Source organism: Corvus hawaiiensis, chromosome 10 (assembly GCF_020740725.1).
Source record: "Corvus hawaiiensis isolate bCorHaw1 chromosome 10, bCorHaw1.pri.cur, whole genome shotgun sequence".
NCBI lineage: Eukaryota > Metazoa > Chordata > Aves > Passeriformes > Corvidae > Corvus > Corvus hawaiiensis.
The window spans coordinates 21,136,416-21,155,761 of NC_063222.1; the positions used below are offsets into that span (position 1 = coordinate 21,136,416).

The 19,346-nt window shown below is 37.0% G+C and overlaps 1 protein-coding gene across 9 annotated transcripts in view; it reads right to left on the reverse strand.

The window, feature by feature from the left end:
• LOC125330650 overlaps positions 1-19,346 on the reverse strand; it is a 275,373-nt gene that overhangs the window by 240,136 nt on the left and 15,891 nt on the right. For all 9 annotated transcript variants that reach the window (XR_007205651.1, XR_007205654.1, XR_007205648.1 and 6 more), the window contains exon 2: positions 7,889-7,953. Coding sequence is in view for 2 of the 9 variants with exons in the window: in XM_048314010.1 (XP_048169967.1) it covers positions 7,889-7,953 (65 nt within the window). In the remaining 7 variants the exon portion in view is untranslated. The remainder of the gene's footprint in view (positions 1-7,888; positions 7,954-19,346) is intronic.

The window sequence follows — 19,346 nt, forward strand, 5'->3', positions numbered from 1 at the left end:
TGTATCTAAAATCTTGAACATTTATACAACACTATTATCCATAAGTTTTAAGTATTTGTGAAATTATTCATTTATCATCAAAATACTACCAGTATGAGACTAGATATCAGTGGAGAACAGATAAATGAAGTGAGTTGCCCATGGCCATCAAAATTTCTGTGGCAGAACAAAAAAATTGAAGCAATTTCTGCCTCTTTTGGCCTTCTCACATGAGGACTGCAGCTGCTAAGAATGTAAAAATGGAAAGAATTCACAACTTTTAATGAAGGTCCTTGATTATATTACAAATTTGATCAAATGCATTACAGGAATAACCCAATGAAATTGCAAGCACACACGCACAGGGAGCTGATGGAATCAAAGTTTCCTAACACACTGTAATCTTTCCTTTCACAAGCAATCCACTACCCACAGCAAGGATTTGCTATCTACAGTTTTATGTCAGTATAATACACGTAACAGACTGTAAGTTTGGAATCCATCAATGTATTTTACTGCATTAATATCTCCCAACTTTTACACAATATCCCTTTAAAATTACTATGTCTAGCTCTTTATTTTAATGGTATGATGTGACAGATCTTAAGGAATCTGTTCCAACCCAGTAACTCCTACTTTCACTCCCACCCAAACATTCAATCTGTGCATTACAGCTACTTTTCATTTTATAACTCCTCTCTTTCATTTATCTGTAATAGGCTGAATTTACATGGCAAGTTCCTGAAAGCAAGCAAAAAAAGATGTTGTGTATTCTGTTTTCAATCAAATACATTTTAACTTCACTCTGCTGCAAAACCATTCAGCGTTTACACTGACTCAACAATTTCCTGTATCCACTTTTGTATGCTACCAATCTCCCCATACATTCTCTTGCATATGGAGGTTATGCTTTTTCCGTAAACTGAGACAAATATACTTGACTGAAAAAAAATGCTCAAAAGAACTTTTATTTGCAACATTTTAAAGCTGAAATTCTTCAAGAAATTTATACGAAACCAAAATGACACCTCAGATTCTTATTCCAGATTACAGTTTCTGTCTCTTATTTTAATTTTTCCCCGCTTCAAATACCACAACACTTCCCAGACATTATGTAGTAAGGAATCTGCATACCTGTTCTACCAAATAGTTTCCAAACATCCCTTTAGTCCATGTTTGCTGCCCACACTGATTTGCTGCTTCTAACTGACTTGCACTGAAAGCATAATGCATAAGAAAATTCACACCTACCTGGCCTGATGGACATCAGAGAGGCTGCACTGTAAAGTTTAGATGAGAAAAGCCTCAGAGATGTTCAAGCAGAGGATACTGGAGGCATTAGAGCACAAGAGCTGGTAGAACAGACAGAGCTCTCACACGCACTTGCTTCCTTGAACTGTAAAAGGGCATTTTTTTGCACAAGGACAGGGTTTATGCTTTCTGAATGCATAAAGTGATGAAATTCAACCACCTTCAGGTTTCTGACTGAAGAGATACCGTCGTACATGGTCAGATCTATCAACAATACAATCATGATGGAACTTAGTCAAATATTCTTAGTCCATTACTTTTTATTTTTTGAAACAAAGAACGATGAGAATTCTTATCTTATCTTGTGAACCACAGAATGGGCAATGATGATCACTTCACAAGACAAACATACATCCTAGAAGTGGACAAATATTTCCAGAGCTCTTCACACAGCTGTACCACCTCCCATTAGAGCCAGAAGTGTTTTACTGACAGTACAAGATTAAGTTCATGGATCTGCAAGTTTAAGTTAGGAAAATAGTGCCACATTATAATTAGCACATTTCCACAACACTCAGAAGACTTGCATTACCTGATAAAAATCCTTTGGTTTATTATTGCCCATGAATCTATCCTTCCTTAATTTCCTAAATTGAAATAGGACCTTTGATTTTAAGGTTGCCAGTCAGGCATTATTTTCCTGGTACAATTATTTCTATGCACACACACAAGGCTAGCATCAAAATACTGTTCTGCTTTCACAGATAAACAGGCACAGAAGAACCTAGAATCTCCAGCCAAGAACTGGGTCTGTACTGCATATATAAACAGACACCAAAGTCATCAGTCAGTGGCCTAGAAAGCTCTCAGATATACACAGCAGGAAAGAAAGCCAAGACAGTGTAGAAAAGGGATATATAAAAAAAATGCACAAAGTTCAAGAAACCCAGAAGACATATTCTTGGTACATCATAACATTCTTCAGTTTGAGATAAAAGGAACAGCGAACGTCCCTATAAACCCCTGGTCTAGAACTTCAATGATTTCAATCAAATTCTACCCCTTAGCACTTAATAAAGATTATTGCAAACAGGAATCTAAGATGCAGTTATATGTATAATGTGCATAAAATGCAAAATGAGTATGGCATGTTATGATCTCAAAACTAGTTGTGGGGTTTTTGTCTAAAAAGGCTTCTCTGACAGAAACCAAGAAAGGACTTCACACCACCAAAGTGCTTGCCCTTTATTTTAACAGATATTATTTGTCCCAGGCTCCAAAAATACCTTTTCTTTGATTAGCTGAAACTGACTGTAGAATTAGTAAAATTCAGCCATAGCTATCTCAAGCATTAAGGCAGAAATTTACACCGGGCGCACTCTGTTTCAAACAGAGGGGCTCCACTGCCTTATGCACAGTTAAGGAGTTTGTTGGATTAAGAGGCTACTGAAGCTCCAGGAAGATGCTGCCACTCTAAAGGACTTTCCCTGCTGCCTCTCGAAGCACCTGGCTCCTGTTACACAGCGCTAAGAAACGACTACAAATAATTTGCCCCACAAAAACTCCTGCTGTTTTTACCAGAAACAGATATTGCGGTCTACCACAGACTGTCCTTGTGACATGGCTGTGATAAAGCAACAGCACTTGGGATCTCTCTGCATGTAATTCACTACCCACCAAAATTAACCACTTTGATTTAAACCACTTTCTTTCCAAACAAGAAGAGTAAGTATTTGAAAATACTTTTTCATAATTCTTCAGACACCTGCTGGGACTGCTCAGAAGATGGCATGGGCAGGGGTGCCACTGTGGCTTCTCTGCACATCATGGCACAGGGAAGGACTCTGTCTGGAGCCTTAGGTAATCCTGTGAGCGGGATACTCACTGGAAGACTGAAGAATGAGTGACATCCAACAAAACACAGTGCTCTGTATGGCTGTTCTAAGTATCCCACCTTTTACAGACTGACTGCAACAAAACTATTTTACACAGAGTTATGTTTTTAATATGGAAGGGATACCCTCCAGTTAAAATCAGAAATACCATCTTCAGGGCTACAAGCACTTGATGCTGACAAGGACACCTCTCAGCATTAACATAATGTAAATAAATGCACAGCTTCCACTCCCCGAATCAGTTGGAAAGGATCACAGTGGAGATCTCTGAGGTGAAAGGCAGTCTAGCAGTGTGAAAGCCTTGCAGTAAACAATACTTTTACATCTGAACCCTATTTCTGATCCATTTTTTTCAGGGGCTGGTTACAAGGCACCTTTCTCCTATAGTTCTGCTCTTATCTTCCCGCTTTCTAAGTCTGAGGACAAATTGTAAGTAGAGAACAATTTCATGTTGCTGCTGGTATGCCCTTATAAACAGAGTCCCTGAAGAAGTTGAAGCCACAGATATTCATCTGGGTGTCTCCCAGGTCTGCTTTATCAACCAGGAAAATAAAAAGACTACGACCCATAGCCCCATTGTGCCACAGATTTTATGATCTTTGACTAAAAAATAACAGGTAAATAGCGAATGGTCAACTTAAAAATGTCTTCCTTATGCAACAAAACTACAACAGTGTTGTAACCTTTTTTTTCCCCCAGCTGGCAGGGAAGGGAAGATAAAATATTAAACCAGGCACTGCTATTGTGGGCAATGGCTATATGATTGCACTAACTCTCTACAATGAATTTATTTCACTCAAACCAAAGGAAGAAACTGGCAGAAAGTATTTTAAAGCAGTTTATCCAGACCTCACTACTCTACAGGATGGCAATGTATCCTACAAGAAATTTTCAAATAAAAAGATAGTTTTAAAGATTAGTTTGATGAAAATTTTTATCTCTAGTCTTGCATATTCTTAGTCCCTGGGTGGATTACAATGTGTTACATAAAGTAATTTATTGGACTATTTTGTAGAGAGAAATACTCCCCAAGAACACCTTCTTCTGTATCACCCTTCATACAACACGAAATGTTTGCTACACTCAGGTCTGACCAAATGACTAAAGGGATTGTCCTTGTAAGTGCTCAAAATAACATCAAGAATTTTCTGAGGTATGTTGCAGGTGTTCTATAAATTCACAAGGAATAAGCTGTTTAAAAAACCCCACAAAAGACCACACAACCCCCGCCTAAAACACACTTTATCACACAGTTCATGCTAAACAGCAAATTTTGTGTTTGTTATAGACCTGACTACACCAAACTCACAATGTATTGGGAATGCCATTAGCACAACAGTTCTAATTGATCACAATAGTATCTATACCTGTACCTAAATGCATTGGTCCTGCTGTCCCACCCCGAAGTTAACATCAGAATTTTGGCAGCATCCTGAGATGTTTAGGGATGGAATTCATGGACTAAAAGAGAACACTGTGCACATTAATTTACTTTTCAGAGACCAGCAGTGCCACAACACCACCAGCCCACCCAGCTGGTGTCACTGAGCATCGGCAGCAGAAAAACTGAACCAGGATTGTCCAGCAGTGCTGCAGCCATACCCTGGTTTGCTCATCAGTGCCTGAGGGGAAAATCTCACTTTCAGTGTTTCAGAGGAGCAGCTTGCATTTCTTTTAAGTTCACCACATTGTGTGGTAACAACAGTGAGAAAAATCAACCTTAAAAAATAGCCGTTTTTAGGATAATATGAACAGAGACCTCAGTTTCAATAGAATGCAGCAATCAGCCCTGGGAGAATTAATCAAAAAGGTGGTCAGGACCCTGAGGAGAAGACTTGGGCACAGGGACATGGAAGGGTTAATGCTCTCTCCTTATCTCAACAACACCCACCACTCTTAGAATTTTTCTTATCTCTTCTTTAACACTCTATACTCATTCCAATTCCCACATATTTCTGTAGCCTTTTTCTCCTTTATCTCTCCTTTAAGGGACTCCCTCTAGATGTGACACTGTCTAAATCTGCATTTTCTTGTGATCTTTATGAGAACCATGTTCTCATAAGCTGCTATGTATATTCACTAAAGCTGAGTTCACTTTTAGTCTTCAGTGACAAAAATTTATCTGGAAAGAAAAGTGTTTCTTGCAGGCAATGCAGAACCCTAGTGGGCACATGAGACCCAGGAACTACTGTCCTTTGTCCCCACCTCTTGCTGTTTAAGATGATAAAAAGAAGGCCACTGAAAAGTTCATTCAAAATCTTTTCCCATCCCAGTCCAACTCAGTCTGGTTAAACACCCAAACCATCTGATTAAACATCTTAGGCTTGGGCAGTAGAATTATTGATTATATTCAGCAGTTGTATCAATAGACAGAGCAGCTCACCCATGGTGCTGCTAACCCGTCACAGTGTACATTTCCTCGTTCAGTTTATGCTGCACTGGATTATGTTCTCTAACAGAAGAAGTACTTGTTAACTCATTAGATAACTTCAGTCCCCCATTTTATTGTGTCATTACTGTAAACTCTCCTCCAGGATTCAAATCAAAGACTACACAAATTATGCATATAAATTAAGTATACACTTACATACATTCTCAAAAAAAGTAGCGTTCTTTTGTTGCTATGAATCTCTCCTGCAACAAAGCCTTCCCAACAGATGATTAAAATGATGGAAGATATTTATTTAAAAAAAAATACTCCAAGTAATTTATTATGCTAATTCCTCGTACACTAATGCAAAACGTGGTTGAGCTTGAAAAGTTCAAGCATAAAACTTGGCAGCTCAAAATCAGGCACCGCTGAAGATACTCCTGTAAGATCCAACCCATGTTTAAGAGCCTTACAGTGGTTTACAAACATCAGCCACAAATGGAGTGTTGTCACTGAGTGTAACTCCATCTAGGGAAAAGTTTAGAGAGTATCCACAAATATACATAAATAGTAGGGGGCAAAGTCAGAGCTCCATTCAACCCTCTCATCCCAATTCAAGCCATTTGTACTACTTACAGACCTCATCAGAGGGAAAATATTAGATTGAAAAAAATCTATGTTCTCTATGTCCCATATAATTCTGAATATTTATATTTTGATAGGTCACAAAATTTCTTGAGCAGTCTGGTGCTGCACTGTGGTAAGAACGTAGTAGAAGGCAAGCTTTGATGCATGGAGAAGACCATGAGTGACCCTATCTAGTTTTATTATTGCTTCATTTGTTAAATAATCAATTAAAACCCATTAGGTTTGACAAAGTCTCTAATGAAGACTATGTCTTAAAGTTTAAGAAGGTATAAAGGAGAAAGGACAGAAAACGAAACAAGGATTAATTGGCATTTTTAAATGGGGGAGGGAAGAAGACAATTATTTAACCAAAAGAAGTGCCCCGTGATATTGGAATGCCAGCCTGGGAAAGCACAGATTCTTACATTATCTAAATGACATGATCCAAACAAAGTCAACCACTTGTGTCTTTGTTTCCCCACTCAGCACTAGGAAAGTTTCCCATTAAGGCACTGTATCCTGTATTTTTCAGGGTGGAAAGTCTGAAGTTCTGCTAAAAATATCACAGAGCAGAATAATTAAAAATTCACAAATGTCTTAATCAATTATAAATATATGAAAAAATGGTAGACAATTACAAAATATGCAGCAGAGATAGCTCCAGAAAAAAGTTTTTTGGAAATTTTCCATGTTTGCTGTTTTATAAGTCAGTCATTAGGAGGCAGCAAATGGCTCAAAACCATGTGAGAAAACAAATCCTGAAGGAAATTGAAAGTGAATAGAATGGTAAGAACTAGAAGTGGGAAATTAATTCAGCTGCAAAAGTAACTTTTTGACATTTCAATCAGAAGTCAGGTTATGTAGAAGAAAATACTTTGTAAGCTGTTTGTTAAATAGTTTGGCATCTCATTAATGGAAACCACAGTCAAACTTTATAAGCTTGACTTGGTATTTTTGGAAGTGTTAATAAACAAAAGACTTATCACAGCCTGCTTTGCTGTAATCTGCTTTTTAAGTGGATAGCACAACATAGTCCACACATATGCATAAAGAACACAAAACAAATCATGTCTCGTCTCATTTCATCTGAAACAAACAGCTTATAACTGAAAGTTCAGAGCTCTACATTATTTACAAGCTTTGTCTTTCAAAGAAAAATTTAAATGCCACTGTGGTTTCACCAGTGCTTCATTAGCAACAATAATCAGATCTTAGTCGGTAACATTCATACCTCTCTCTTCCTACCAGAACACAGCACAAGTCAAGGTAAAAATAACACGAGAAGCTTTCTTAAAAATAAAAATGAACCCCAGAGTTTCTAATATGAGTGCCAACATTTCTGTAAAATTGCCGGTCATATTTTATATTGTGCAGCCAGGAAGCTGTTTTTAAATGCATTTATATCCTGAATCAAAACAGAATTGGAAAGAGAGAAACATGTTATATTCTAAGCAAGCCTGTAAACAAGACAAGATTAAAATATGGGCTAGGCTTGCTCACATCATTGCATATGACATCTAAATTAATGTTTATTTCACAAGCTGTTTTATCTTCAACACAGGACAATGCACTTATCTCTATCTCACTAAACAGTTAAAGTAAGTAGCAGAGATGATAAGCATTAAACCACATCAATATTTCTCATTAATAGATTCATACAGCAGTATAGCATTCTTAAAATACTGAATTTGCAATTAATCAAACATTCTCAGCTTTTTCATATTAATCATAAAATACAAATAATAAAAACAAGGCACAAACTTACTATTTGTTAGGTGTTCACACTGTCCTGTGGTCTGAGTCAATGGGAAATAATTACCCCTAGGAAATCTGGTAAGCAGAAATACAATAAAAATAAACATTAGCATGCCAAAAAGAATAAATTCAGCTTTCCTGCAAGTATTTTTCCTCATAATACTTCACAGGCAAGGTTAAAAAAAAAAAGGAAAAAGAACCACAAAAAGCAAAGTTGAAAAATATATATACACATTTAAAACATAGTCCAGCAGTGTTCAAGGATCCTTGCCTCTCAAACTTTAAAGCAGCACAGACAAATGTTGAGATGCCTATAATAGAACAAAAATCCAAGTTCTCAATCACTAGTTACGCAGTATGTGTCAGTAAGGAAGACAATTTCCAAAATAATGATTAATGTATTATCCAGATTTTTTTCCTCTCTCTCTCTCTTTTCCCCTTCCCATTCAGGTTTTTCTTCTTATAAAATGCACATAGGTTTTTTCTTCCCTGTACCCTGACTCAGGCCTGGCTTTGAAATGCATTTCAATCTCTCAACACAGACTGCTTTCACTGCATTTAGAGTCCCACCAAGGCCCAGCTTTAAAAGCTACTGATTCTTTTTTTCTTTAGCCTTCCTCACAAAGGAAGGGTATTTTGTAAATTACCAGCTCGTTCAGATCAACAAAAGGTACTTTCATAGAAAGCCCCATTTGATTTTGCTCAAATTTGATTACAAGGATGGAGAAAAGGAAAGGAAGTCAAAAAGAAAAACCCCAGATGGCTTTTTCATTCATCTCAGTGAATGAGCTTTATCTGTGCCTTTTGAAACTGTAGCAGTGGAAAAGCATTTCTGTTGGCTTAAAAAACTTGACAAAAATTATTGGTTTGCCATTTCTCATGTAACTGCCATTGGGAACTGGATGAAAAGACTTTTTCATGGGATCGCCTGCTTGGATCAAAATAATGGAGATTAGGTATTTCATTATAAATTACAGTGGGAGATAGAGCAGGCTGTCATATTAATAGCAACCTGCTCATGGCCTTCAATGGTAGCTATTCTCCTAGACAAAGGACCAAGGGGGTTGTCTATTGAACTTGTACTTTAGGCCTGATCAATTTTCTATCATCAAGGCAAAAGGTGAGGTGACTAACAAAAGAATTCACACATGACTGACCTCATAAGCCTATAGATAAAACAGCTTAAAGAAACAAAACACATCCTGAAATTATGGGTGATAAACCGTATAAAGGAAAAAGTAGAAGAGAAATGATAGAAAAAGGGAGAGAAAGAGCACGTGGTCTATAATTCTCCCTCCCTTCTTAGGTGAATGGACATATTAAAAGCTACTTGTTTTCAGCTGCAGATAATTGCAGCCTTTGCTTTGCCATGTTCTGCCTTAAATCCTTCCATGTACTTTTCTGTCCAAGATTCTTCCAGTAATTTCATTCACAAGTAACCACAGCACTGAGTTTGATATAGAACTTCCCAGAGCTGTAGCTGCACACAGGATTACACATAACATCATAGGCAGGAAGGTGTCACACAGGCATTACAGATATAATCAAATTACAGGAATAGCTATGAACCTTTGGGTCAGTATCATTTTATACAAAACCTTGCTAATTAAGGGAAACTTGGACATCTGAGCTATATAAGAACAACATCTCACAGAGTTTGAAAGTCTTGACACATTTTTCTTTCACTAAGATGGCACGCAACATTATACAGAGTGCAAAACAGCGTGTAAAATGCTTGTAATATATTTAGGTACCCTTACAAGTGTATTATTTTAATTTCTTCCCCTGCTTCCTAGGAGACAAAGACCCTTCTACAGCATCAGCACTGGGCTTTGCTGATCAGAAAGAGATACAGAGGGTGAAACCTTCTCTCCCCTGAAGACAAATACATGGCAGCAAAGTATTCTCTGATCTCTGTCAGGATCAACATTCCCATCAGTTTGCTGTACAGGTAGAAACTCAACTACCCAGAACATTTTTATGCACAGAACTATGGTTCCAACTACATCTTGGCTCTGTAGGAATTTCCCATAAGCGGTTAAAATAACATTTTCTAAATAGGGCAAAACTGCAGAAGCACACAAATACTTGTATTTGAAAGCCAAAACACGAGCTAAAGCAGCTGAGGACTCCTCTTTCAGCCAGCTAACTGCAGCTCAGGTGCAAATGGCACCCCCAGTCTTCCTGCATCACAGCGGGGGAGAGGACATAGGTCTAGAATTTGGTTTCAAGCTCCAGCTACACAACCACCAAGAAGCTGGTGTGTGCCAAGTTTTCTTACATATTTAGGAATTTCTCCTTTTAGCTCTACCACTGCAGTGATACTGCAGTTTCAGAAATGAAGCTAGTCACTGACTCATGGCCCTCTGCCACAGATCACAGATCCACCTATCAGCACAGCAGTATTTGCGTAAAGACGCTGAAGAATCCAGGCTAAAAAGGAGCACATTTTAGTGAGCTAAGATTCAGAAACAGCCAGACAGAACACATGGGGAGGCTACAAACTGGGTGCAGGGGAGGAACTTCTGAGCCACAACTTTGCTGCAGAAGCCAATGGATTATTGAATTACAGAGTCCTACTAAAAACAAACATACATTCATTAGCACACAGAAACATTAAGTAATTCATTGTAAACACTTTCTGGAAGCAGAGACAAGATGAAGACAAGCAAAACAGCAGCAGCGTGTGCTAAGTTTTGGCTGCCAGCACAAAAAACAGAATCAGTGACTGAGCACACACACCCCCAAGCAGCTCAGATACATGAGATCATTGATGAAGCGCTAGTGGTAATATCTTTCCATTATGCCTGAGATCTAATGATGATTACTAAATGATTAGCAATTAATTCCAACTTTATATCCTCTGTGAGGGGCTCTACTGAGCAGTTACAGAGGAAAGAGCTCTTGCAATCATTGTAGATAGCTCTCTGAAAGTATTGCCTCTGTCCTCAGTGGCACTGAGAAAGATGAACTGAATATTAAGAGCTAATTGAAAAAAAATACAAGCCAGGCAGAAAAACATATTTTTTTTACAACATTGTTTTTTATTTATCAACATGGTTTGAGTACTCCATATTAAAATGCAGGAGCAAGGCAACATATCAAAAAACACACATAGATATGTGTCAGTTTCAGAAGAAATCATTAGGCAAGCACTGACTGCCACTAAGACACAGACAGACTTTAGCCACAGAACACAATTCACACGGGGATTTATTTATAAGTACGTGCTGTATTTCCCACTATGGACTTCTCCATATTGATGAAGTATTGCTGCCCAGCCATTCACCCTTAATGTTAAAAGACTATTTCTATATTACAAGTTTTGATACTGCTGTACACCTACTTCTGGGTAGAAACTCCAGTAACTGGCACAAGGAGACAGAACCAGTAATATTTGAGATTATTTTTAGACTGTGAAACACTGTTGATCTAAAGGCTGGCTTAATAGCTGATAATTGTCAAATAACAAGCTGCTATAATAACCAGAATTGATATCTCTTAAAGCAGGTCTCATGAGAATTTGTGAATTGTTATTTAATTTTTGAATGCTAACACGTGTTAATCAAAATTAAATTTCTAAGGTAAATGAGCAAGACTCTTTCTAAGCTCAACCTTCACATTCTGTGCTCTTGTAAGACACACTGTTTGGACATACTGATTCCAGGGAAACAGCGTCATTGCCAGTGGTACTGAAGTTAATTTGGAGACAGCACTCTAACTAAGAAATGGCCAGCCAGGTAATGTAATTATAAAATATGTGTTCATATAGTGGGCCACGACAATCAAAACCTTGAGAATAACTCCCCTCACAGAAAAACCTTAAAAACTGTTTCCACTGGCTTTTGCTGATTTTTGTCTGAATTGTGTTTGGTCTGCTCTCAGCTTCCACATCACATTGTCACATTTCTCTCATTCATCACCTCAGTGCAAGAGACCTGAGGAATAAACAAGGTCTGTTACCCTCAATGGCTATCAGCTTCTCCAGCCAGCACAGACAGACCCTGTGAGCACAACAGCTAACTGCTTATCCCTGTACCATTAGTTCTTGGAGAAATAATTAGGACTTAAAGATAATTTGGGGGACTGAAAGTGTATATCAAGTTTTTTCTTTCCAAATTTCTTCTTGAAGATACTTTCTGAATAATTTTTGCAAATCACTATGCTTTGAGTGCATTTCAAAGAAGTACAGCAGACAGAGGCAGACTGGCTGATCACAAGACATTATGCTGAGTGAAACATCTCATTTTCTGGTGAAAAAAATGGACTGCACACTTTCTTCCATGTTTCTCTGAACTGTGGGAGTAGCATTCAGAAAAGTGTATTTTCATAATATACAGTTAGAAAATTGTTTTCCATTAAAATTCGACATACATTCTTGAATTAAAAAAAAAGAAATAAAGAAAAGGAAAACTTTTTTTGCCTAACAATAGGTGAACACAGATTTACAAGACACTTTTTTCCAGTGAAGGAAGACAGTAACACTGACAATTCTTAGTCCAGCTTGGGGCTGTAGAAGGTTCATTACCAGCTTTAGTAGTACTGGGCAGGAAGAGAGCTAATATGTGTAAAGAGTCTGTCACCTTTCATGAACACTTTAAATCACTGAGGCTGCTAAACTCAAGCAGTATTAATAGCATTTGAGGAAGCAATGCTATTGATCAGAGAGACTGAAAACAGAAGCTTTCTTGTTTGTGGCTTCTAAGCATAAAACTATAAATGTCTGCTAAATAATTTCAGGTGGAGCAGGTTAATTCATGACATAAGACAACCAGAGAGTACTCTGCCAGTAACTTGCTCTCATTTGTACAGTAAAAGTTCTATTTAAGTGATTTGATTCACTCTGATTTCTGCACCATGACATGTAAAATGACTTACTGGGAAGCCAGGCCCAGAGCACCTGGGATTTTAAGGTTAACTCAAAATGTCACTGGGCACCTAAAGGAAGGCACTGCAAGTCAAGGGCTCTAAGTGTGGTTTACTCTGGGCATGGAACTGCACTCAGGAAAGGGCTTCCTCCTCCACACCCAGTCCTTCTCCTTCTTACATTCCATTGTATTTTTTCGATTTTGCTGACTCATTTTTTGAAACCATTGTAAATAGTGCATATATGGTTCAGGGAATTTATGGAACACCTGATGCAGACACTTCCTGAAAAATATTCTGTTCTAAAAGAGAGATTTTATTTCCTTAGCTAAAAGATTAAAAAACCACCCTACTCAATCTGGGTATTTGATAATTACAAATTACACTGTATTAAAAAAAAAAAAAGGAAAGAAATTAAAATTTCAAAATACAAAAAGCAGAATCACATATTGGATGAAAAAAACCCCATTTATGCCACTTGGAGAACACATTGTATCAGTAACAACCTGTAAGGTAGTGAAAGAGTAGTGTCCAGAGCCCCATTTGCCCGTTTTGCCTCAGTCAAGGGCAGGGTACTGGACACATTAGCAAACTGTGCTTTTTTGTGTTTGAATCATTTTCAGGAATTGAGAGGTGCTTTTATTTAAGCAGCTCTAAATGAAGTCAGATATGCAGAAGTCAGAAATACAGAAAAAGATAAATCAGTAGAAAACCAGCTTTTTCTTTTTTTTCAACAAAGAGGAAAAGAAAGAAACAAGATGTCGATTACCCCAGGACACTGGAAGAATATAAATACAGGCACAAATATTTTAAATTTTAGTCATCTTGGCTAGAACTCAATTTCTTTATTGTCTTCAAGGATAAAATGTAAACATCTCAAAGTGGAAAATGTAAAATACAAGCATAAGAGAATAGCAGGAGCATGCAAAGGCAGTGCTGGAAAAATAAACAAATTGAGGTACAATTAGCAAGAGACAAAGGATAAAATGAAGTTCTACAAATACACTTCAGAGTAAGAGGAGGACCAAGAAAAATTACTGGTTGGGCAGCAGCTTGGAGGTGAACTCAAACTATTGACATATTGTGCCAAGAAGTCTGTTTACTGCTTGGTTGACATTTGTTATCATGAAGGTCAATTGTAATTCACTGGCTTCTGCAATGAAAAGCTATCTAAAAATAAATAAAATTTTATGTATGTATATATAATGGGAGGCACAATGCCAGGACAGAATAGGGAAAGAAAATATTAGGAAAATATGTAGGTCAAACAATTCAAAGTTATCTTTGCCATATTGCATTTGATGAAAGTCTTGGAGAAGTGGATGAATATCAGAGCTGTAACTTCTTGAAAGCTGTTATCAGAATTATTTCAGAAAGGACATGATGGATGGAGGTGGGTACAAAAGCCCTTACAAAGCAAAAATTATGCCTGCTGTAAAAGTGGGAGGAAAAAATTATAGCCTAGTTATTTTAATTTTCTTTACTTTTTCAGTTTGTAAGTCACCTAAAAGGAAACCAGGAAATGAGTAACTGAGCATGGATCCGTCAAGAACAAGGCACAAGGTAACAAGCCTTGTTGTATGGGAAATAATTGATGCCACATTTCATGATTTTAAAAAGACTTTTGGCATCTTTGCACAGGACTTTCTCCTATAAAATCAGGAAAAATCATCTAAACAGTGTTACTACAGGGTAAATAGCTATAGAAAAAGATTGTGCTCTAGCTATCAGTGTCTGCAAGGACAAAGGCAGCTAATGGAGTTCTTGGTCAGCACTGAATCCAGTACCGTTCTGTATCCTCATCATTAATCCTGATGTCAGAAGAGGGACTGCTCCCATAATGCTTCATGGAATCATACAATGTCCTGATTTGGAAGGGACCCACAAGGACCACTGAGTCCACACTCCACAGAACAATCCCAAAAATCCCACAATGTGCCTGGGAGCATTTGAAGGTGTGTCTAAGCTGAGAACATCTGCAGGCACACTGGGACACACAATTAGAGTCCAAAAAGATCTCAGTAGAAATGGTTTTCAAAAGATTACCTGTGACTCAGGAGTAGCTGCATTATTCTTACTGTCAGAAGTAATGAACTGTAGAAACGTAAGCTGGAAACAGCACAACAGTTCTGCACCGAAGGATCTGGATCAGAAGCTAAACCTGAATCTACAAAGCTATTGCAAATAAAAGCAGGTATCATACTGGAAGCCTCATAGCCAGAATAAAGCATGCACTAAATTCCATCTGAAATGATCTTTTTGATTTACTTGCTTTTGATGGATTACTGTTTAGTTGTGGACATTGTCTGCAGATTAAAAGATGCAGTAAATTTGAGAGAGTAGCAGTCTAGAAAACAATCTGCAAGACTGAAATTTTGGACCTTATTTTAAAAAAGACTTCAAAAAACATCATCATATAAAACAAATATTCACTTGTATTCCAAAAGTGGTGCTTTGATTCACACATTAAAAAGAAACTTTGCAGAGGTAAAGACAAATGTGTAAGGAAAATAAAAAATCCTGTATAGCTTTGGAAACTGGTTAGAAAAATGTCTGTGAGGAATGGTTTGGTTATGACAGATTCTGTATTTAAGACAATTTCTTGAGTTTTTTTCCAGACCCTTTTCCACTTATTATTTTATCTTACAGTAATCATAAACCACAAAAGTAGCTGAAAATATAATGTCATCAAATCCCATTAAACGTGTTAAATATGTCAAGATTTAAACTAGCTTTTTCTCAAAATTTTATAAAGCCAGAATGCTGTCTAATCCAAACAGACTCGGTTATGTCCCTGTCCCATTTGTACTCAAAGAGGTAGTAGCAGTTGTTTAGCTCTCTTCCTAAACCTACCTCTTTCCCTTCTGAACTTATGGCTGCATCAACCAAACATGAAACTTCATTGCATGTGCCTGTGAACTTAAAAAATGAGAATTGACCTGTTCATAAAGGACTACAGCATCAGGTCACAAAACCCCGTACATTATAACAATCTGCACCAATAGCCTGAGGAGATATTCCAACACATGAAGATACAATGTGGAGCAATCTTAATACTTGGGAAGTATTAGATACTAATTAAGCAAATGAAATAAAGATCCCTCTCTGAATAACCTCTGTCCATGACAACCTTAAACCAACAGCATGGTCTCATGGTTATCCTTAATTGGAATTCTATGTTCCAGCCTAACACAAGTGATTTCCACATCTTGACAACTCCAGGTTCAATTACCATGACAACATGAACACATAATTATATACATGCCTTGAAAGCCAATGTAGAGGAGTAGAAACATCCAGAGAACTTTGTGTGTGTTACCTGCATGCTAAACAAACAGTCTTTTAAATGTATTTTTACAGGGGATCATAACGGCCAGCAAAACAGTGAATTAAATTTATTTGAATTCAACAAAATGTAAGTTAGACAAGGTTACCTCAAACTTAATTTTATTCAATTCCATGAGAACAACCTCAAGAAGTTAACAAAAAAACTTTTCTATCCAGTTCAGATTTTGAATAGAAATTTCGTATAATTATAAACACTTCTAGGTTGTTAGAGAATGACTTGTGTAGGCAGTTTCATCCAGGAATGTACTATCAAAAGAAATAAGTTGATTAGAATACTTATGCAATGACAATTACAAGTAGTTTAAAATCTCCTTTTTTTGTAATATAGCTTTCCTGTATGGGCTTAATAAGCTTGAAGAATTGTGTCTTCTAGACACACAAGATTTATTTTTAGGACATACTTTTTTAAAAAATCCCCATTTTTCTCTTAAATATCATATCTTATTCATCTCTGTTCCCAGTAACATTTCAAAACAGTTATGAATAATTCTAATTTCAGTCTGTGTCCCCATTTAGTGCTAATTTTTTATCCCTATGGTGTCATCAACACATATTGCAGTTATCAGCTATTATCAGCTGTGGTGGCTTCTGAGGTAATAAAAGATATCTTTAGACGACTGACGTCACCAAACTCATTAAACAGGACACTGAAGTTGGCAGCTAAGCTGGGCATTAGTTTCAGCTCTTGAGCAGGGAGCAGAGTTTATTACTGTGCTTCTGAGAAATCCGTCCAATTCATCAAGTTGTATCAGTGCAATGTCCCTCACTGACACCGTGTTTTGGGATGCAGGACAAAGATTATTTTTGCTGTAAAATGGAGTTACAGCTTCAGAAGTATAGGACTTGGCACTGACTATTTTCCCTAGAAAAAAAACACCCACCTTTTCCCAGGACATGGAGCCTTTCACCTCTACAAGCTCTGGTTTGTCAGCACATGGAATTTGGCCACTGCTCCCAAAATCAGATCAGAAGTGTCACCTTGTTGGTGACACTTAAAGCTCACCAGCACATGGCAGCAGCTTTGATATTCCTACTTTCCCAAACTGTTGTCCTAAAAGAGCTTGAGCAGGTAACAAACCTGAAGCAGAAATAGGAAATAGTGCTCACCTTGCTGATTTCCTTGATGAATGTAAGAGCAGCGCTTACATTATTAAATGGATAAGAGTATTCATATGCCTTACTTGTCCAGATGAATAGAATGAATGTGTTTGAATGTCCTTCAGAAAATGAAACAGAAAAGAAAATCTCACACAGGTATGAAAACATTAAACAAGAACTTCCACTGGGGGAAAAAAGAAGACAGGACATTCTGAGTTCATTTAAATGAATGACAATACTCTCCTGGACCCTTAATAGGAGCAAGATTTTATCAGAGATAAGAGTCAAAGAGACAGAGTGAGCTAGGATAAGAAAGAGAGAAGTTATTTCTGAGAGTAATGACTTAAAATAGACTTCATCCAGTCTTGCTGTGACTAAACAAGTGTCTTCGATGAAAAAAGAGAGAGTAGAAAGACTGGGAATTCACTGAGAGTGTCTCTGTGACAATGTACGTCACCACAGACTGTTTAACCCCCTCTAAGCCCCCACAATTCCCAACAACACAGTAGGAGATTCTGTGGAAGTTCTTCAAGGTGATCACTTCAAACCTCCAAAACACTGAACCCAATAGTTCACCACTAAGGCAAGGGGTGTCCCAACATGCAGCCTTGGAGCACAAGAAAGATGTGCAGACATTTGGGAACAAAGTGCATTTTTTCCTTCATGTGGTAGCCAGGAACAGAAATATTTCTGTTCTAATTTGGCTGTATAAACCAAAACAACTCAATATTAATATGCCATATTCACCAAAATTGGTAGGTAAGACCATTTGACCAGGCAAAATATTCAAACCACAAATCAGGTTGTTAAATGACTAAGAAAAAAAGAGAGGATTAAGAAAATTTTGCAAATGCTAGAACAAAACCAGTAGCTTTGCAAGCAAAGAACTAAGATAATGGTCAAATATTTAAAAAAAAAATAAACAAATTAGTATCCCAAAAGCTGTAATATTGTTCAAACCTTCTAATAAAGTTAAGTAGATGTGAAATAATAGGCAAGGTCTCAGTCTTACATATTTCTGCCGTGGGTAAGGCTGAGATAATTATCACACATTTATAATACAATGTTTTTATAGATGTAGTTTTATTCACCTGTATATAGTGGCTAACAAGGGTAGTTGTAAACAGGAATTCTTAGTTTAAGAAAACCCCAAATTAATTTAGCTAAAAGGTGTATTGCTTGGGAAGTATGATGAAAATAACACTTAAAAATCTTTCCACAACTACAGGTTTAACAGTTTGCAGATCCTTTGGAAAGTTCTTAGATTACCAAAGCAAACATAAACCTTATAAAGAAAAAAGAAAATGAAACAAACAAATAAACAAAACAAAAACCAAACTAAAACAGAAAAAAACCCCACAAAAGAATTCCATTAAGCTTGCAGACTTGTTCCAGTCTTGACATACATCACACCTGAAACTGCTTTTTCCCTTCCCATGGTCTTTTCCCATGTCCTCTGTATGGAAATCCCAACCAAAGAATGGCAAGAGGGTCTGCTAAAGAAATTATAAGGTCTGTTGTCTCCTTTTTTTCATAGTATTTTTTATAATTACTATTTTTTAAAATAAATTTAGGACAGAATTTCTATCCTTAGTATTCCTCTGGATCTTGAGCATCTTCCAAACACTTTCACAGCACATATTAAAGAAATAACAAATACTGGGATGGTTGTATTTATAGCAGAGCTTCAGTCATTATCATTCAGCTCTAATTTCTCCATAAAGACTGTGTTAACATTTCTTTGAACAATTTCATCACATTAATGAATTCAAAAGATTTTGCTATTTTATAAGTTGTGACTGGAACAGCATTTTGACATTAGAATAATGAATTTAACCATCTTTCTGATTACCATGCCAAATTTTACATCCCCTGGGCACCTGAGGTAATGTCGGTTCTTAACCCATAATCTATAAAGCTTCAGCTATTTCTGTTATTAGTTTTTTATGAGAAAGGTTTTGATCTCCAGTAGATTCCTGCATCATAAAAGAGGCCTACTTTCCTTCCATGAAGAATTCAAGGGTCAAGAATAGGCCAAGAAATGTTTGATCTGAAGATCTTACGGACAATTTTGGTTTAAAATTTTTCAAGTACTTAAAACTTTTAAGGTATTTGAAAGTAGCATGCCTACTTATAATTAAAGACATGGTGTCGCT